Source organism: Miniopterus schreibersii, assembly GCF_964146895.1.
Source record: "Miniopterus schreibersii genome assembly, chromosome: 11".
NCBI lineage: Eukaryota > Metazoa > Chordata > Mammalia > Chiroptera > Miniopteridae > Miniopterus > Miniopterus schreibersii.
Window position 1 is genome coordinate 9,835,539 of NC_138111.1, and position 20,599 is coordinate 9,856,137.

The following is a 20,599-nucleotide window of genomic DNA, read 5'->3' on the forward strand; positions in this document are numbered from 1 at the left end:
ATTTCCGGTCGCCGTCGGTGACGCAGTTCCGCTTTCCTGGGCGCGCGGTGGGTAGTCTGAAACGCAGAGCTCGCCTTTCGCTGGGGTTTGGCGGCTCTGGAGCCCAGCATGGCTTCCTCGCGAGCTTCCTCCACGGTACAGATTTCAGCTCACCCCGGCAGGGAGCGCCGAGGGGTTGGGGGTCCCTGCGGACAGGGCCGTTGGGGAACGGGCTAAGGCAGTGGAGGGTTGAGGAGGAAGGCTGCGAGATTTGCCGGAGCTTTGTTTTCCTGATTCCTAAGCCCATTCTTGTGCTTAAGCTCATTTGCACCTCTTGTGCAGCGGCGAACGGAAAATAAGTCTTCCGACTGGTCCAAAAACGGAGCTCTGAAAGGGAGTGGTGTCCTGGCCAAGATTTATGTCCATGTCAGACCTTTTCAATTGAAATGAGGCCTCCTAACTTCATCTGGACTGCCTCTCGTCTGAAAACTTTCCCCCTTAACATCCACTTGATTATTTCAGTTATATTTCTCCAGTGATACGCAATGACCCTGGAAGTTTCATAAAACCCAACAAGAGATTGCACTCCAAGCGGATGAATTCAACATGTTCCAAAGCAAACCTTTGATAGAAAAGTCACCAGGAGGAATTAAGTAGTGCTATCAACCTCTTCCTGCCTGAGATACTGAACCCCCACCCGGCCCCCCATCCGTGAAGACACATCTTAACTGGTGTCCTCCTTGTTCTTTCTTTTGGGGAGGAAATACAACTGAAGCTCAAGATGAGCTTTATCCTTTGAGGAAGCCTAGTGAATTTCCAAGATTAAGCCTTAGGTTAATCCAGGTCTTTGATTTAGCAGGCAACCAAAACTAAGGCACCTGATGACTTAGTCGCTCCTGTTGTGAAGAAACCACACATCTATTATGGAAGTCTGGAAGAGAAGGAGAGGGAGCGTCTGGCCAAAGGAGAGTCTGGGATTTTGGGAAAAGAAGGACTTAAAGCAGGAATTGAAGCAGGAAATATTAACATAACCTCTGGTAAGATGCAAATTGTGAGTCCAACTTTATCTTTGGTGCTCAAATTTTCTGCAATGAATGCCTTCCTAAACTGAGCTGTCACTAGTTTTATAGTGTTAAAAATTTCTATATTTATTTATATCTGTATATGGTTATACTTTGTCTACCCCGCTTAGCATCATTTTACTTTTCTAGCTGCCTTTATTGTAAAAACACAGTATATAATGCATGTAACATTACAAAGTATGTGTTAATGGACTTTATGTTATGGATAGGGCTTCCAGTCAACAGTAGGATACTAGTAAAGTTTTGGGGGAAGTTGAAAGTTTCAAGTGGATTTTCCACTGCACAGGAGGTTGGCACTCCCCCCACCCTTGTTCAAGGGGTCAGCTGTGTTTAGATTCAAATTGATTCCATTTGTCTTTGGATATCAAGCACAGTTCTTGCATTGGTTTGGAACGACTGTGGTTCATAATAATCTCCTATTTCTAGTTTTCCAGTTATTTTTCTGCCAAAGTGAAATTTTCAAAAAATACATGTTTTTATTGATTTTAGAGAGAGGAAGGGAGACACATCTATCGCCTGCATCACCAGTATACTTAGCATTTTTCATCCAAATGCTTGGATTTGGTGTAGGTTTTTAAACTAGCTGCTAGTTTATTCAAAAATCCTTATAGTCAAGGAATATCATTTTCATGATAATTACTTCCAGTTTACTAATTTCACTTATAAGTGTCCCCATATTGGGACTGTTTTAGAGAATAGCTTTGACAATTGTTAAAATAACGTTTCTATTTTGTCTTCTGGATAGAAATCCGAATTAACTCATTTGCTAAAGATGCTCCATACTCTTTACTTTCTTGTCTAATCTTAGCAATGTGTTTATGTAGGTGTACGGTTGCCAAATGAAACAAGATGGCTTGAACCATTTTGCTCCCTTTTAAAGCTGTGTCATTTAGTTTTCTGTGTTTGGCATAAGTTTATAAACTGAGGCACAGTAAACTATATAAAGTGTATAATAGATTAGACCGTGAACTTTCACTAAGGACATGCACAGACTGCAACTGGAAGAAATTATTTCTTTTTCCCTATTTGAAGAAGATCTGACGGTTATGCTGATGTTGCCTGTTCTTTTTGTAGGGGAAGTGTTTGAAATTGAAGAGCACATCAGTGAGCGACAGGCCGAAGTGTTAGCCGAGTTTGAGAGAAGGAAGCGAGCCCGGCAAATCAATGTTTCCACAGACGACTCCGAGGTCAAGGCTTGCCTTAGAGCCTTGGGGGAGCCCATCACACTTTTTGGAGAGGGTCCTGCTGAAAGAAGAGAAAGGTGCCCTTTCTAAATGCTCTTTTTTTAAATCACAGGATTCTAGTTACAAATTTCAGTTGGTATTTATAGCAAAAACTTCAATATAATGTCTCAGATATTGTTAACAGAATATCTTAAGTTGTGTTTATATAGTTTAACCCATAATCTGAGTCTAAGGCCAGTTTTTACTCCACTACTAATTTTTCTTTATAAACTGTGAAGAGGGCGTTAACATACTCCTTTTCTTCCTCTCCTCTCCCTTCCCCAAGGCGGAATTTTGAGTTGGGTAAACATTTGTAATTAAACTTTGAAAATTTAGACAATAAACACGTGCCTTCTCTATGACATAAAATAGTGATTTTCAACCTTCTTCATCTCATGGTACACATAAACTAATTGCTAAAATTTTAAGGCACGCCAAAAAATACCTTTTTTTCAGTCTGACAAAAAATTAGTTATAATTTTGGTTCATTTATACCGGGTGGTTATTGTGTTGGCTATTGTAGTTTTTTTATTTGACAATCTAAGGGAAAAGAGGTCAATGCCTGTGACTAAATAGTTAGATGTTCCATGTTTTAAACACTGGTTGAAAATCACTGACATAAAACAATAGTGTTTTTTTTGGATATTGTTGAAAAGGAGCACTATCCTTAGATAATGCTTCTCTAGTGGTTTTTAAGTTGCAAAGTCTCTTAGTAACAGGCTAGTCATATGCAGTTACGAGGTCCTCCTCTTGTCTTTCTATTCTCTGTCCTGTCTCCCTATTATTTTTTTTTCTTGGTTTGCATAGTGTGTGTGTTTAATCACTTTAAAGCCTTCAACTTTACCATGTGTTCATTAAATATAACCAATAATGCTGGGCCTGTTTGAATTACAAGGAAAGAAAACCACTTTTCTTGTACTCCATGCTCTAGCCATACTGAACTGTGTGATTCCAAGCTCAACATGCTTTTCTTACTTCCAGACCTTTACATTTGTTGAACTCTCTGCCTCAACAATTCTTTCCCATTCTTGACCTATTGACCTGACTAAATGAGGACTCAGGTTAGGTAACCTTCCCTGATCCTCCCTCCTAGCCTAGGTTAGGTACTCCTTTTATATCCCCCCTTGGCATCCTCTACTTACCACTGTATTAATACTTAATATAATGTGCTATAGTTCCCTCTTACTTTCTGTCCCCCTACCTACCTCACCCCCAGGACTATGCTACTTGAAATCAAAAACTGTTTCATAGTCGTCGTGGTATACTTAGCACCTGTGTCAGTATCCAGCACACGTAGCACTGAGGGAGGGTTGGTTGTTTTACATTACCTTCCTAATATAAACATGAAGGAGATGAGGGAATAGTTTTCTCATTTTTGTTCCACAGACCAAAGTGGTAGCTTTATTGGGGCTAATTAACTGCAAAATTGAATAGGATAATTACTTATGGTTCACCTGAGGGTATCTTGAAGACTGAGGAAACAAAATCGCACTGGACGTTTAGGCATGGCATCTTGAATCTCAAAGAAGGTTGCTTGGAATTGAATGGTGAGAGGCTAGGGAGAGCTTGCTCCCTTCTTAGATGTACTTTTCAAAATTGCATCTTAGCCCGGCCAGGCATGGCTCAGTGGTTGAGCGTCGACCTAGGATCCAGGCGATCCGGGTTCGATTCCCGGTTGGGGCACATGCCCGGGTGGCGGGCTCGATCCCTGGTCGGAAGCATGCAGGAGGTGGCCAATCAATGACTCTCATCATTGATGTTTCTCTCTCTCTCCCTGTCTCCTTTCCTCTCTCTGAAATCAATAAAGATATATATATATATATTTTTAAATTGCATCTTAGCTTTGTTTCAATTTTGATCTTTTTTGTTACAGGTTAAGAAATATCCTCTCAGTGGTTGGTACTGATGCCTTAAAAAAGACGAAAAAAGATGATGAGAAATCTAAGAAGTCCAAAGAAGAGGTGAACTATGTCTTTACCTTCATAACGTAAACCTGAAGGAGATGAGGGAATAGTTTCCTCATTTTTGTTTTCAGTGGTTTGCTTTGCTAGGATTAGGGGTAGAGGGTTGAAGACTCTACCGTTCAGGAATAGTTGTTGGCAATAGTTTGTGGTTCCTGTGTAGGTATAAATGGAGTTTAGTGAGTTTCCTATTCAGGAGAGAACCATAACATTCCCAGTGAAACTTAACAGGGAACTAGAAATCATGTAATACCTCACAGAAAACACAGTAGACAGCACATAAGCTTGATTTTATCCTATTACTGAACTAATTCACCTTTTTTCTGGGCAGTTAAAATAGGGAATTGACAGCTATGAGTGGGGGCAAGAATGCTCAGACTTAATATTTCTGCTCTTAATTTAACTTTCAGTATCAGCAAACCTGGTACCATGAAGGACCAAACAGCCTAAAGGTTGCTAGACTCTGGATTGCTAATTATTCACTGCCCAGGTAAGGAGAGCCTCTAGAAGGAGAAAGAAATACATTTTTTCTTGTTTCCTCTCTGGGACTAAGGAGCTGCTTTATGATGACTGGTAAGATATTTGTCTAAAACCCATTTGCTCGTAATGGTAACGTTTGTGTGCCATAGGGCAATGAAGCGCTTGGAAGAGGCCCGTCTCCATAAAGAGATTCCTGAGACAACTAGGACCTCCCAGATGCAAGAGCTGCACAAATCTCTCCGGGTGAGATGCTCTCAGCAATTATCCAATATCTTCAAGGTTCTTATGTATTAGGTTTTCTCTTTCGGCCCACCTCTAGGAGGGTAATGGCATTTATTCCTCCCTGCTTGTACTGTTGCATTTGGGAGAAGCCATCGGTTTTGGTGGCAGGAACCTGCTGTACTTTGTACTCAGCCTATGGTTGTGCTCTTTAATTCTTCCCTTTAGTATGTCAAAGCTGTATTGTAGATCTCTCCATGGTTTTCTTCTTTATATTTAGCTGACACAGAAGCTAGTGATACTAAGACTAGAAGACAGTGTGCTGGGCTTTCAGATAAGCCTTGACCCATTCATTCATCAATATAAGTGTCTTCTAACCAAAAAAAGTATAAAAGAATCTTGGGTTGTATTAAAACTGTAAAATTGCTTTTTTATAGTGGAAAATCCAACTGTTAGATTAGCCTATTAATGATGATTGTACTTTTTTTTTTAAGTCTTTGAATAATTTCTGCAGTCAGATTGGGGATGATCGGCCTATCTCCTACTGTCATTTTAGTCCCAATTCCAAAATGCTGGCCACCGCTTGTTGGTAAGTTACATTTTACAGTGACTTTAATTTCCTAAATAGAGAACAGATTCAGGGGGGAAAATCAACATGTCTTAGATGTCGAATTCTGTATTATTCTCTTCCCCTGCTTCTCATGATCACACCAAACTAGAGACGCTACTGCTCTACCCATTTATTATACAGTAAGGTCTTTGTGAACAGTTCTGATTGTTCACAAGGGACCCCAGAGACCATGACATGTAACAGTTTGTCATGTTCTTTTTTTTTTTTTTTTTTTAAATATATCTTTATTGATTTCAGAGAGAGGAAAGGAGAGGGAGAGAGAGAGATAGAAACATCAATGATGAGACAGTCATTGATCGGCTGCAGCCCGCAACCCGGGCATGTGCCCTGACCAGGAATCGAACCCTGATCGCCTGGATCCTAGGTCGACGCTAAACCGCTGAGCCACGCCCGGCTGGGCGCTGTCATGTTCTTGACACTAGTATTTTGGAGCATGTCATGGAGTGAGCTTAGAGACCAACTAGTATCCACACCACAGTATAGCTTTTCTTTTTCAGTTATGTCATTTTGTTTTCTACTTGCTACCATATTTGCAGAAAACTCTTAGGATGTGATAACTGTTGTTTTGTTCTATTTAGTTACTTAGTTATTGTGGGACATGTCCCACTAGATAGTAAGAAGGGAAACTTCCTTACGTTGTATGCACAGGAACTACTTGACTAGGCAGAAGTTGAGACCGTGGTTCAGGAGAAAGCCAAGGACCTACACAGATTCCTCCACCTCTCCAAGCCTCAGTTACCTTCATTATAAAGCAGAAGTTATCATTCCTATTTTACGTCCCTCACAGGTCTGTTAATAAGGATTGTTTGAGATGATAGATATAAAAGTAATTGGTTGGAAATTTTTTGAATTAAAAAGTCTTTTAAAAAAACTTTTTTTAAAAAGTCTAAAAAAAATGTTAAGTATTTTGTCAGCAGCAAAATGCTATTCCTATTTAAGGGATGGTATCATTATTAATGTTATTATTATTGGATAGTTTAACTTGTCCTACCTTCTCTCACAGATTTATCCAAAAGTTAAGGAGAATAGCAACTTGCGTGTATTAATTATAGTCCAGTAGAGGCCTCTGGTTGCATGAAACCTGGACTTAGCTTTCTCTGTGACACTTCAAATGATAAGCCTTTTATTTTTCTGTCTGCCACTGTAAAGTTTACTGAGGGTGAGAAGAGAGTGTCCTTTAGTAATGTTACCAAGGTACTTTTTCCTTCCCAGACCAACCCTGGCTGAGATGCTTTCCTTTGTATTTGATAGGAGTGGGCTTTGCAAGCTCTGGTCTGTCCCTGATTGCAGCCTCCTTCACACTCTTCGTGGTGAGTTACAGTCTTGTTTCACTCTTTGTGTTTTTCACACTGTGAACTCTCAAGCATTTTTGTGTGTTTTGCTTTTTTTTTAATGTAATTTAAATATTAATTTCAATTAAAATAGTTTATTTTTAAGTAGTTGAATGGTTACTTTAATACTCTGTATGTCTTATGTTCCCTAATATATGCCTGTATTATTCCTCATAGTCTGTATTTGCACACAAACTATAAGGGGGTGGGAACCCTTTAACCTTCATCTCTTACACTCCAGGCCATAACACAAATGTAGGAGCAATTGTATTCCATCCGAAATCCACTGTTTCCTTGGACCAAAAAGATGTCAATTTGGCCTCTTGTGCCGCTGATGGTTCTGTGAAACTTTGGAGCCTTGACAGGTAAGTATTACTGTTCTCTCCGTACTGCAGTCACTAAAGTAAGTAGTTGATTGCTTGGCTCTTGGGACCTGAAAATCTGGCATTTAACCCCAAAGATACTCTAAGAGTTAAGGAAACTTGTTATGAAAATAGATAGAGGATTTTTTTACACTCTTTCTCATCAGAGGGATTGTGCCACGTTTTTTTATTTGTTAACTTTAGACCTTGATTTTTACTTTTTTTTTAATCCTCACCTGAGGACATTTTTTCCGTTGCTTTTTCAGAGAGAGTGGAAGGGAGAAAGAGAGAGAGGAACATCAATGTGAGAGAGACACATCGATTGGTTGCCTCTCGCACACACCCCTACCGGGGTTGGGGATCGAACCCGCAACCGAGGTACGTGCCCTTGACCAGAAGCAAACCTGGGACACTTCAGTCCCTGGGCCCGCGCTCTAACCACGGAGGAAAACCAGCCAGGGCAACCGGCTTGATTTTTGCCTCTAACGTAGTAGCCACTTTTTTCCTGGCTCCAGTTATTCTGGAAAGATCCATTTTACCTCCTGTGCAATAGATTGACATTGGAGAAATGCACAGTTTGGTAGACTGACTAAGATAATATTCTGGCAGATGGTGGTTCTTAGCAAACAGCCACGGGGGAGAGGAAAGTGAGGTTCTGTCTGGCAGTATTACCAGGGAAGTGAGGCCTCCTCCCAGTAGCATCACCCTTTACCTAGACCATAATTTCCAATTACAACAGTTTTTTTTTAATGTGTTTATGAATATTGTTTTGCATGAAAATTTTAGATGCGCATTGCTGGCTAAAAGTCCTCTGAATCTAGTTGCTTTAGTTTTCTTTCTTTGGGAAGCTCACAGGCTTTTATCCCAGGCTTTTGTAAAGAGCTAATTAGTATCTCTGCTTTTTACCAGACAGGATCTTATCTATGAGCACAGCAGGTTTTAATTAGCTTTGGTAATACATAGCAATATTTGTTCACCTAGGGCTTTGATTTACCCTGTTGTGTATGCACATTGACAAAGTTCCCTTTTTAATTTCCTTCTTTAGGGTTCTTGTTTATTTTATTTCGCTAATGTTTCCAATCTTCTTTCTGTGGTTAGTGGGTATTAGAAATTAATGGTCATCAGAAGAAAACTAAGCCTATATCTATTTAGGAGTTCCTTTTTCCCTGTGGATCCTTGAACAAACTAAAGTTTGAGAAGATTTATCTTAATTCACTTGCACCAAAACTGCTTGATTTTTGTAGCCTCACATCTCTATCAAAGTATGTTTTCTTTCTAGAATCTCAGTACTGTTTTGATGCAGAGAGACTATTTGCTTATCTTTTATTTTTTTTAATTCTAAGTGGTAGAGCCTTAAGAGTTTATTAACATAGTGAATTTTGAGATAGAGTGTTGCTTGAAGTGCTATGGACAGTTTTGCCCTGTGGGTGGGTACATGACGTCCCAAATCTTAAAACCTTGAGAAGTGACTTAAATTATTGTTAGACCTGAAGTTTTAACAAATTACAAGTGTATTTACAATTTGGCTTCTCAAATTGTACAAAATAGGTGCAGCTTGTGTACAACAGTTAATAAATTCAATGAATACAGTTTACTCACATGTATTCGGTTCCTTTTCAGTGATGAACCAGTGGCAGATATTGAGGGCCATACAGTGCGTGTGGCCCGTGTAATGTGGCATCCATCGGGACGTTTCTTGGGTACCACCTGGTAAGCCTTCCAGTTGTTCTATCTGTATGGGCTAATGAATCTTGTTAACCCTTTATGGTTGACTGCCAAGTAAATTTTTTGAACAGAGATCTTCAAGAATTTTCTTGGACAACAATAAATCAGAATCAGAATAGAGTATATTATATAGTTAGAGCTAAGTGTATTTGCTCTTAAGTTGCAGTTAATCTGAAATTTTAAAGTCACTGGTCCAGAAAACTAGAATTTTCACTCTTTCTTGACCAATACTAGAGGTGTGTGTTTTGGGTTTTTTTGTGTGTGTGTGGTTTTGGTTTTTGTTTTGCTGCACATTGTATTATAATCTCTCTGCTTACAGATTGGTCTCCCTTTCTGGTTCTATAAGTTTAGTGAGACCAGAATTCATTAAAGAACTTTTAAATTGAGGTCTCATTTACATATGGTGGAATGAATTTATTTTAAGTACACAATTTAATCAGTCTTGACAAATGCATATGCTCATGTGACCCACATCCCTGTCAGAGAGTACAGTTCCAGCACACCACAAAGCTCCCTCATGCCCCTTCCCAATCCACTCCCCCTTCCAAAGCAACCACTGATAGGATTTCTATCACCATAAATTGTCTGGTCCTACTATATGAACTTGTGTTTGGCTTCTTTCAGCAAAAGTTTTGAAGACTCAGTCATGTTGTTTGCATGCATCAGTAGTTCCTTTTATTGCTGAGGGGTAATCAGTTGTATTAGGGTGTCGTCGTTTATTTACCCATTCTCCTGATGGACAGGTGAGCTGTTCCCAGGTTGGGGCTAGTCAGAATAAAGCTGCCACAAATATTCTTGGACAAGACTTTTTGTGGACATGTTTTTCTTTCCTTTCTCTTGAATAAATACCTAGGAATGCAAATGCTAAGTCATAGGGTAGATGTATATTTAACTTTTGAAAAACTTCCAAGTGGTTTTCCAAAGGGGTTGTACCATTTTACATTCCCAGAATTCTGATTGCTTCACCTCCTTGCCACCATTTGGTTTTGTCAGCCCTGTCATTCTGCCCAGTCTAGCAAACATAGTAAAACCTCATGGTTTTCATTTTTGTTACCTTAATGACTGTTGGTGTTGAGTACTTTGTCATATGTTTATTGACCATTTGTATATTCTCTTTTGTGTAGTTGCCAGGTGGTTTACTCATTTTTTAAAATATTTCTCTTTTTTTCTGCCTTTACTTCCATGTACATAGACAATTCTACCACTATTTTTTGGAGAGGCTTTCCTTTCCCTGTTGAAATTGCTTGACACACTCATTGAAGTTCATTTGACCATATATGTATGGGTCTATTTCTATTCTCTCTATTCCGCTCCATTGATTTGTCTGTGATTGATTTTTATATCCCCAACATTCAGTTTAGGGCCCAGTAAATATATCAACACTCAGTGAATGAAAGAACATAACAATGGAATTGGGGAAGGAAGACAGCGACAGAATCTTTGCCAGGCCATTTTTAGGGGATTTTGGTCTTAAAATAGCCACTGAAGTGGATTTATAGGAAGTCATGGTTTCCTAGTGAGCACCCAAGACAGATGTGCTTAGTTATTGAGACACTGTGTATGCCAGAAAATAATTTCTTGTTAATACAGTTTTATGAATAGTTTCAGAAGCAACAGCTACAGCTACAACTACTGATAATACCTTGCACATTGTAGAAACCGGATAAATATCTGCTGGCTAATTGTTTTTAGCTATGACCGCTCGTGGCGCTTATGGGATTTGGAAGCCCAAGAGGAGATCCTGCATCAGGAAGGCCACAGCATGGGCGTGTATGACATTGCCTTCCATCAAGATGGCTCTTTGGCTGGCACTGGGTAAGGCTCTTTCCACACAGCCAGGGGCAGTTCGGTAGTCTCACCTCTTCTGTATGCCTGCTGCCACAGAGAACTGGATTCAGAATGTTCATTTGTCAATTATTTTATCAGGGGACTGGATGCATTTGGTCGAGTTTGGGACCTGCGTACAGGACGTTGTATCATGTTCCTAGAAGGGCACCTGAAGGAAATCTACGGAATAAATTTCTCCCCCAATGGGTAAAAGAAGCTCATTGAATGATGGGGTGGGGAGGATTCTTGGTCAGGAAGTGCTCGTTTTCTAACTGTTACACTGCATCTGATCCACAGCTACCACATTGCAACTGGCAGTGGTGACAACACCTGCAAAGTGTGGGACCTTCGGCAGCGGCGCTGCATCTATACCATCCCTGCCCATCAGAACTTAGTGACTGGTGTCAAGTTTGAGCGTAAGCTTTCCTCCAGTTTTATAATCATGAAAAAGACAGGTTGCACTTTCATGGGATGCAGGCCAGGTGTTAGCTTAGCTTGGACATGGAACAGGAGAGAGTTTGGATTCTGTTGAAGCAGATTATAATTTCCTTCCCTCTACCCTACTTTCAGAGAGAACTGTGGCACAGCATGCTTCTTGTTGCTAGGAAGTGAACAACGCTTCGTGAATGCTGTGCTACATCTTTTTCTCCATGGAAATCCCAAGTACCGAATCCTTAACATTATTCTGAGCAGGTTGTCGAAAGAGCCAAAAAACCTTAATAATGTTATTTATTTCCCTAAGTCTCCCTGTAGTTGTTCCTTTTTCCTGGAGATCTAGTAGAAATATAGATCAGAGTGTTGGGTTTTTCTGAATGGAGAAATACCTTCTTTTTCAAAATAGTATGTTCTAGAAGATTTTTGTGCTTTTATTTTCTTATGCTCTTTTGAATACTTGAATTCTTTAAGCAGCTCCCCTTTTTTCCTCTTGTAGCTATCCATGGGAATTTCTTGCTCACTGGTGCCTATGACAACACAGCCAAGATCTGGACCCACCCGGGCTGGTCCCCACTGAAGACTTTGGCTGGCCATGAAGGCAAAGTGATGGGTCTAGACATTTCATCCGATGGGCAGCTTATAGCCACTTGCTCATATGATAGGACCTTCAAGCTCTGGATGGCTGAGTAGGCATGACCATAGGAAAAAGACTCAAACCTCAAGCTCTCCCTTAAGAGCCATTTGCAAAAGAAAGGAGTTGTGTTTTGTTCTATCATGTTTGTTGCCAATTACCATGGATAGACCCTCAGTAGATTGGATTTCCATGTCAGCCCCCACTCCAGGCAGGCAGCCCAGTTCCTGGATGTTGGCGAACCCCTTTCATGCTTGAATTTTAATTTCATCTTCAAGCCCTGCCAGTAACTGTAGACTATGTTTTTATTAGCCTTTTGTTTGAATACCTTGTTGCCTTCGTCACAGCACTCAGAATTGTGGCTGGCTCCATTTTTAATTCTTGAAACTTGGCTTTCCATTACATGGCACGTGCTTCAGGACTACATGTGACCCAGAGAGCAAGTTGGCTGGACTGTGGTCTGGGAGCCCTCGAGGAAAGAGGCCCATCTCACCTCACACTGGTTAAGTAATGCCTGACAGCGAGAACCTCTCCTCTGCCTCGAGAGTGGGAGGTGAAGAGGCAGACCCACAGCTATGCTCAGGGTTATGCGGTAAAGAAGATTTCACCACCTCCTTTTGGCTTCTCTGGGAATGTTACCTGCATCAGGGAGCGTCAGGAAGCTCAGAACTGAACATTTGCCTTGTTGGAAAATGTATTCCATTTTTCTTTGAAGTTTGGCATCCTTCATGTCATTGAAGGCCATTCTGTCAAGATTCAATGACATTTTTAGAAAGCTAACATGATGTCTATTGTGCAACCTCCTTTTTATTGGTTATTTAAAGGATATACCCTTCATGTCGAGGTAACTGGAAAAAATCCCCAATGGGTATTCCTAAACATAAACTTTTTTCTTTATTACATACTTGCTACAGAGTAAAATCCTATTATAAAAACTGTCCTTCAAAGAATTATTTTGTGTAGTTAAGTCTTTTGTGAATCCCAGTCTTTGGTCCATTGAGGTCCCTGTATTTTGGTTTGAGATATAATAGATGATCTCAGAAATAGGATTACTCCAATTCCTGTCTCCTTCATAAGCACTGTTAATAATTTTAAAAAAATAGAGGGCTATTTTATTGTGGGCAAGACCACCAGTGAACTATATCTGGACTCTAATCCTTATTGGTTGGCTCTCCAGCAGTGACCTTCACCTTTCCCATCCCAGATATATAATCAATGAACTCTGAAAGTACACAGTAAATTCATACAAAAATACAGGAATTTAGAAGAAGAAAGGATTGTATATTAGAAATCCAAGGGGGTTTATATGATGGCTTCTAGAAGTGTTAAACACACTTTCTACTTCTGTTCCAGAGGGACTTGTCTAGCTCTGTTCTTCAGACTGTGGTTGTGTGATATGTAGCTGAGTATTTTGTTTAATCTGGTTTCGGTTATAACCAAGTTGTTGCATATCCCATGTACCTGTTCAGCTTCTGAATTTGCAGCCCTGCTCACTATTGTTTAAGTATTAGTGGACACTTTCCTCCATAGTTGGCCGTGAAGAGAAATTCTTTTCATTACTACCTTTGTGTAAACTAATAATGGACATTAGTGTATTAGCATGCAGTTTGTGTTAAGGTTTTTTAGTTCTTCAAGTTTAAGTTTTACTATTTTGTTAACCTCTTTGGGGGTGGGGGTCCAAGAGATTTAGAGGTAGCAACTGGGTGAAAACATTTTATCTAAGTCTTTGGCAAAACAAGTGTCTTGTAGAATGTACATTTCACTGGAAATACCAGTGAAAGAAAGCGGTTAACTGAGGTGCATAAACCAAGTGTGGTGTGTTAGGATAATGGTGAGATAAATACAGCCACTGCTTACCAGACCCTTACTCTCTAGCTAGATGTGCCAGGCACATTCAGACATCTCACTCAATCCTCCAACTTGTAGGGGTTACTTTACAGACAAAGCTGAAGCAAAGTTAAGTGACTTGCTCAAGGTTACCCAGTTAGTAAGCAGTGGATCCTGGGCTGTCTGTGTTGACCTTATGAAGAGGCTTCACAGGGTTTTACTGAATATGTTGGCAACACTGGCCAGATATAAAAAGATCAGTCTGGCCAGCGTGACCTTGTGCAGGGCTTTTTAACCGCTCTACCTTCTGTACTGCCCTTTTGGCAAGTCACTGCATCTCTCCCTCTGACTTCATGCCAAAGGGAGTTAATACTTCCACCGCTTCTACCTCGTGAACCTCTGAGCCGAGCGTGCTGTCCAGCGGGAAACTACTTGCATTTTGAAATAGAGGATTATTTTGCTGTGTGGAACTACCTGTGGCATTGTAGATGTCTGGGCTCTGGAGTTCTAACGGAGAGGTAGGTACTAGTCCCCTGGTGAGATACATTGGTGACTTTCCAATTTCGTAATGGAGAACATCTTTTCACTTTTTCTTCACATCTAAGACTGTTTGGGTTTACTAAGTGTGAAATACAGGTCTTGGCTATTTTGGAATATCTTGTACATTAAGACCCCCTAAAAATTTATAGAAGTTAATTCCATTAAACTCACAAAATGTCTAGAGCAAATAAACCAACTCAATTTCAAACCTCTGAAAGCTTAATTTACAAATAACCCCTCAAAATGTTCTCTTTTCATAATTGTGATGGTGTTTTAACCAGTTTGAGGTTGTTTTAGAGCCCTGAGCCACCAGGCAATAAAAACTGGGGAAGCAGAAATCAGGGTTTTAGACATTGTAGGGGTGGCAACTTTTAGGCAAGCGGTAGGCTGAATATCCAGATTTTACCTACTTTTCTTTGGTTCCTAGATTCTGTCATGTAAAATAAAAACCAGTGTCCCCTGCCTGCACAGCCTGGGATGGAAGCCAAGGCTTTTACTCTGTCAGGGTTTCTGCCTTACCTGTCGAGGCCAGAATTTCAGTGCTTGGTGGAGGGGAGCCAGCTGCACCCTGCACCCAGGCTTCTCATCAGGGTCTCTGTACCTACCGGAAGGAATAAACCTTTTCTTCCAAATCCCAGATTTCTTTTGATCCACTGACCCTGCCTGCATTCACCTTTAAACTTTCAGACTCTAACCCTCCATAGAACACATACCCACAAGAGGTTCCCTTCTACTAGAGGCAGCTAATGAACACGCCCTCCCTGCTGGTCAGGGCTCTGCCCGCCCTGGGTAGCCTTATCCTTTTCTCTCCCTAGTTCTGACAGCATCAGCGAAACAAATGGTAGTTGAATAAATGAATGAACACAGACCATTTTTACTGGGACTGGTGGCCAGATAGAGAAAACCACAAGGAGGAGACACATTTGCTCACAGGATTGAAGCTCACTTTCCAAATACTTGAGCAACACAATAAAAAGTGACAAAGTGTATGAGTTCAAAGCTCCAGTGAGAAATGAGCTTGCTATTTGGGGTGGTCAGGTTCCTAGAGAGAATTGTCCTGCCCTTTGGCACAACTTGCTCTGTGATCCCAGATCTGCTTCTCTGCCCCTTCTGTGACACTGTGGTTCACACACAGGTCTTGCATATTTTCCAAGCCCTTTAGCTTTCAGGGGTTCTCATCATAGTAAGACTTTGTTCCCAGAATCAAACACATGCCCAACTGATCGTGGATTGTAAAAAATGAACACTCACTACTATGAAGAAAGACAGCCACACGAGCCCTGCAGTCCCCACATCCAGCAGCAGCTGAGGGAGGCTTGGGTCCTCGTCTGGACAGATAGATGCTCACCCCATCCAGAGGAACTGCTTGGTCCAAAAGATGGAGAAGACGAGCAGCAGAGTGATGCTGAGGATGACAGCCATCAGGTAGGCAAAGATCCGGAACTGAGGGTTGTGGAAACACTCTCTCAGGGAGCAGTGGCTGTGGATGGGACTGGGCAGAGGCCTGATGGTGGGGGCCGCGGCCTGGGGGGCCTCAGTCCGGCCCCCAGGCCCGGGGCGTAGGTCCAGCGTGTAGACCGGGGGCTGGCGCAGGAAGTAGCGGCTCTTGGGCTGGTCCTTGAGACAGAGCTGATGGCCTTCCAGGATGACGTGCTGGGGCTCCAGGCGGAGCAGCGTGAGCATAGCAGTATCCGTGGGCAAGTCCGTGACAGGCCGCCCGGAGGCCAGCACAGTGGGCTGGCGACAGAGCGGGCACAGCAGCGGTCGTGGGGCTGGAGTCACCAGGCTGAGGTGGGCCAGGCATTGCACGCAGAAGGAGTGGCAGCAGTCCAGCACTTTGGGGGTGTGGAACATGTTGTTGAAGGGGTTCCAGCAGACAGGGCACTCAGGCTCCTGGCCCTGCTGCTCGGCCATCCTCAAGCCAGACGCAGGAGGCCTGCCAAGAACGTCCGGGCAGGAAGAGAAAGGAAGCAAAGGAACACTTATTAAGCTCTGTCCCCGTGCCTGGTCCTAGGCTAAGCGGTCCGTGGGCTGTTAAAAAGTATTATCATCCACATATCACAGATGAAAAAACTTAGGTTCAAAAAGATGAAGCGATTTGTTCCAGATCACCCAGTCCTAAGCCGTAGAGTTAAGCCTGGTGCTCCGGGGTGAAGGCCTGAGTGCCCGCTACTAATGAGCTGCCACTGGCGGAGACTGCACCCCAGCTTTGGTAATGGTTAAAAATGGTCCTTATGCTCCAAGCGCTGGCCCTTGGCTTCTCAGACTCCAAGAAGAGGGAGGGGGGCCACCGTCAGTGATACTAGAGCAAGGACTTCCTTCCCGGTGGCAGAGATGGGCTTTGTGAATTCCCCAGCCTCCCCCCTCTGGGAATAAATGCCGGGCCTTCTTTCCCTCCTCCCACGCTGGGCTCTAAGGCCCACCCTCCAGGGCCCATCTGCCCCGCTTTTGTGCAGGGCACAGGCAAGGGGACCCCCTCAAGGCTTTCCCCTTGACCAGGAAGCTGGGAGGCTCCCGGCGCAGGTTCCCGGGGCAGCCCTTCCAGGGCCTCCTCCCAATTCTTGGCCTCCCCAGCTCCTCCTCCCTCCCTTTGTCCCAGAAAACCCCCAGGGCACCTACCTGGGCTTCAGTTGGCACCAGAGCCGTCAGCAGAGGACCCTGAAGGGCCTGAGGCTTCAGCCTGTCCCCTTCCTGAATCCACAGAGCTTTGGGACACTTCCTTCTCCCCGCCAAGTGCGGGCCGTCTCCATGGCAGCGCGCACTGCACCTGGAGCTGCCAGGTGGCCGGGGCTGTGGCCTCCCCGCACACCTGCCCGCAGTGAGGCCGGAGCTGCCCAGGCGATGGAGGGGTGAGGCTGTGGGGGACGAGTTCCCCAAGGGCTTGGCAACCAACCAACCCTGGAAGCCAAGTATGTGGGCAGTCCCTTCAAGGCCTAGGATCACTGGCTGGGGTGGCAGTTGCCTTTTTCTAGATCGTGAAGAGGGTAAGTGAGCCTCCTGGGCTTCCTCTCTCCTGGGCCCCCATTGTTTCCTAAAATGGCTGAAACCTCTGTCTATGACAAGTCAGTTTGCCAAGTATTAACTGTCTGTAGCATCACCTTTTCAACCTCCAGAGAGCATTTTTATAGCACTTCACAGTTTACAAAGTCCTCTAGGATCTAAGTGTGCCGATGCGCGTCTAGATGGTATAAATGCCCTCTACAATTTTTTCCTATTTGCATAAAGCCCTTTGGTTCTTTAAAACTACCCTGTGAAGAAGGCAGGATGGGGAGTAGAAAGTGCAGGTTTTGGAACCAGACTTTTTTGCTGTGACGTCTTGGACGAAAGACTTAACCTCTCTGAGCTTCATTTTCCTCTGTAAAGGAGGCTAATAATCCCACCTTACAGGGTTGCTGTGAGGAAGGGATAATGCCTGTAACCTGCCCAGCAAGGAAGGCACAGCAGGTGCTCAATACACAGTGTGATATTTTATACCCATTTTATAGAGGAGGAAGCCAAGGCTCCGAATGAAGTGACTTGCCCAAGGCTTCACAGCTATAGAATGGCTGAGCTTGAAAGATGATCCCAGGAGCCCCGGCTCCCAGGCCATTGTTCCCCTGGGCTGTGCTGCCTCTCGGGACTCCAGGGCACCGTGACCCAGGCCTCCCCGGCCCTCCCTGGCTCCTTACCTGCTCCCCCAGAGCCTCCCAGGTGCCGCTGTGCAGCAGGCGCCCTGACTCCTGGCCGGGTTTCCAGGCGGGAGGGGGCGGGTCTCACTTGCAGTCTTCAGGCAGCGGGGCCAGCTGCCCTGTTTAGGTTTCCCTCTTCCCCGTCTGGTCACAGGGCACAGCCTGGAAGCTTTGATTTTCATGTTCCTCCTCTGAGTCACTCTCGGTTTTTCTCAAAGAGGGTCGAAGTCCACTCACCCTGCAGGCCCCTGCTCTGATTCCCGTTGGTCGCCTGTCATCACCGCTGATTGCCCTTGCCCTCTACGCGCTGACGGTCTTGAATGCTGAGAAGCATGTTTACCATTCAGCCCAGATAGAAGCTTCCCCACTCTAAGCCCCTACAACGAAAATACTAAGAGCTCTTGCAAAATATTAAGAAAAAGGCAAATAACCCAACAGAAAAGCAGTCAGGGGAGAGAGGTATTTAAGCATAAGCATGAGGAGCCCGGGTTCCCAGTCAAGCTGGACTTCTGGGTCGGTCAGTCCTACTCCGAAGCCAGACTGGACTTGCTGGTGTTGTGTACAGGTTCACAACGATTTCAGATCCACTGGTTTATGACTTAAGTGAAGTTGTTTTAATCCACTTGTTTATGACAAAGAAAAAAATTGCTGTTACAGAATGAAACGAGTCACGCCAGGATGCCATTATTCTACATCTGCCTTTGGTAAGCAGTCAGCAGCGCAGCAGCTGACAGGCCCTGCAGGGGGCTTATTATTATTTTAATATGTTTTTTATTGATTTCAGAGAGAGAGGGAGATGGAAGCATCAGTGATGAGAGTTGTTGATCGGCTGCCTCTTGCATGCCCCCTACTGGGGATCGAGCCTGAAACCCCCTGGAATTGAACTGGGACCTTCTGGTTCATAGGTCGATACTCAACCACTGAGCCACACCGTCCAGGCACCAGGGGCTTATCGATAACTGCAAGTAGAGAAGCAAGTGTGGCAAGGGGACCACTAGACTATAAATACTGAGAGTTTGTAAGGACTATTGGAATTGGTGTCAGAATCTAAATAAGTGAGGATGTTCAGTTTTATTTTAACCCCAAGTGATTGAAAAAAATGTAAAAGCCCAACTATAGCGCAATTATGTGGAAAACTTCATAATCATTTAAAATGATGTTGTAGAAGATTTTTTATTGACTTGCAAAAATAGTCACAGTATACTGTATATGGAGGGGGAACAAAGTTTGTGAAATGATATATGTTGTATGAACCACATGTTGTAAAACAAAATTGACATAAAGACTGAGAGGCCATGAGGCAGATGTTTACATCGGTTGTCTCTGGGTGATGAGCTTATTGGTGGTGTCATTTTCTTTTCATCTATACTTTCTAAATTTCCATTCATAAATATGTATTACTTTTGTAATAGGAAAGTTGTCTTGAAAAGTAGGTAAATCTGAGTTTTCTGCAACCAGGAAACCTAGAATTTAAAAAGGAAGCAGGGAGGGCGTTGTAGCAAATCCATCAGGGCTTGGCAAGCGTTGATCAAATAAACTGCGCCCTTTTTCGGGTCACTAATTAGTGAGCAAACTCAGTATCATCATGTCTCTGGCTAGTGGGGGCCAGGGAGCACTTTGCAGACAGTGGAAATTTTTCTGGGGAGATACCCAGGAGAGATAGTGAGGCATCTCAGGAATTTCAGAGTTGAGTTAATTTAGTTCCTGCTTGGAGGGTGAGGTCACCCAGCCAGAAAAGCACCTCATCTAAGCAGTACCTTGGGAGCTGGCGGAGCCCAGCCAAGGTCTGTCTGGAGTGGAGGCGCAGAGTGGCTGAACCCATCTGGGGCGGAAGAAGCAGCAGAAGGCAGTAAAGGATGGGGAAGAGGCCACGATGCGTGAGGTTTGTGACGGGACGATCGGTGTTTAGCCAGCAGCCCCTCCAAGGGCAGGGGGCACCTCTCCCTGTGGGGCACCGCATTGCCACCACTCAGAACCTTCTAGGCCTTTCCAGAGTGTAGGACACTCCCAGTAGCAACTCTCACCTGGGGAGTGTTAGATATGAGGAGCCTCAGGCCCACTCCAGACCGAATCAGTCAGAATTTGCATTTTTACAAGATCCCTAAGGAGACTCAGACACACATTAAAATGTGAAGAACATTGATTTAGGAGAAACACCCCCTATGCACGCTCCTTGACTCATCCTGATTACATCTGTCCTCAGATTCACAGTGACCTCCCGAGGACCTGGCGCCAGGATGAGGAGATGCCAGGCAGGCTGGTGAATTCCATTCTGGTCGTGGGCACCTCCTGCTTCTGCTTTATGTGTGATCTTTGGTGAGTCATTTTCCTTCTCTGCAGAAGTAATATTCTCCAGGCTGCCTATTTTACAGTGTTCTTTTATTGGAAGACTCAGGTGAAGTTATGGTTGTGAAAGTATTAAAATAGAGAGCATTGTATACATATGGGTTTGTATTGTTAAATTCTGCCCTTTTAACTAGAAGTGTCAGAAAGAAAGGTAGACATCAAAACCAGATGGTCCAGCCTGGCCAGTGTGGCCCAGTTGGTTGAGCACAGTCCTGTGCACTAGGAGGTCATGGGTTCCATTCCTGGTCAGGGCACATGCCTGGGTTGTGGGCTCGATCCCCAGTCAGGGGCGGCAGGAGGCAGCCGATCAGGCAGGACTCTCTCTCATCATT

The 20,599-nt window shown here is 43.5% G+C and overlaps 2 protein-coding genes across 4 annotated transcripts; one reads left to right on the plus strand and one right to left on the minus strand.

Annotated features, from left to right (window-relative positions):
• The first annotated feature begins 19 nt into the window (after positions 1-19).
• On the plus strand, positions 20-14,458 carry PRPF4 (pre-mRNA splicing tri-snRNP complex factor PRPF4). 2 transcript variants are annotated; one of them, XM_081152483.1, is made up of 14 exons: positions 20-135; positions 839-1,016; positions 2,136-2,322; positions 4,158-4,245; positions 4,656-4,735; positions 4,875-4,968; positions 5,439-5,533; positions 6,827-6,885; positions 7,148-7,271; positions 8,889-8,978; positions 10,686-10,808; positions 10,920-11,027; positions 11,118-11,236; positions 11,752-14,458. In XM_081152483.1, the coding sequence occupies exons 1-14, from the start codon at positions 109-111 to the stop codon at positions 11,943-11,945; spliced, it is 1,566 nt and encodes a 521-aa protein (XP_081008609.1). In that variant the 5' UTR covers positions 20-108; the 3' UTR covers positions 11,946-14,458. The 2 variants fall into 2 exon arrangements, with proteins under 2 accessions (XP_081008609.1, XP_081008608.1); XM_081152482.1 differs by having other exon boundaries at positions 28-135; positions 836-1,016.
• A 645-nt stretch (positions 14,459-15,103) lies between these two features.
• RNF183 (ring finger protein 183) lies at positions 15,104-18,111 on the minus strand. Of its 2 annotated transcripts, XM_081152487.1 has the most exons (3): positions 17,922-18,111; positions 16,873-17,083; positions 15,104-16,189 (listed from the first exon to the last, which is right to left on the minus strand). In XM_081152487.1, the coding sequence occupies exon 3, from the start codon at positions 16,165-16,167 to the stop codon at positions 15,598-15,600; it is 570 nt and encodes a 189-aa protein (XP_081008613.1). In that variant the 5' UTR covers positions 16,168-16,189; positions 16,873-17,083; positions 17,922-18,111; the 3' UTR covers positions 15,104-15,597. The 2 variants fall into 2 exon arrangements, with proteins under 2 accessions (XP_081008613.1, XP_081008612.1); XM_081152486.1 differs by lacking the exon at positions 17,922-18,111 and having other exon boundaries at positions 16,873-17,284.
• Between the last annotated feature and the right edge of the window lie 2,488 nt (positions 18,112-20,599).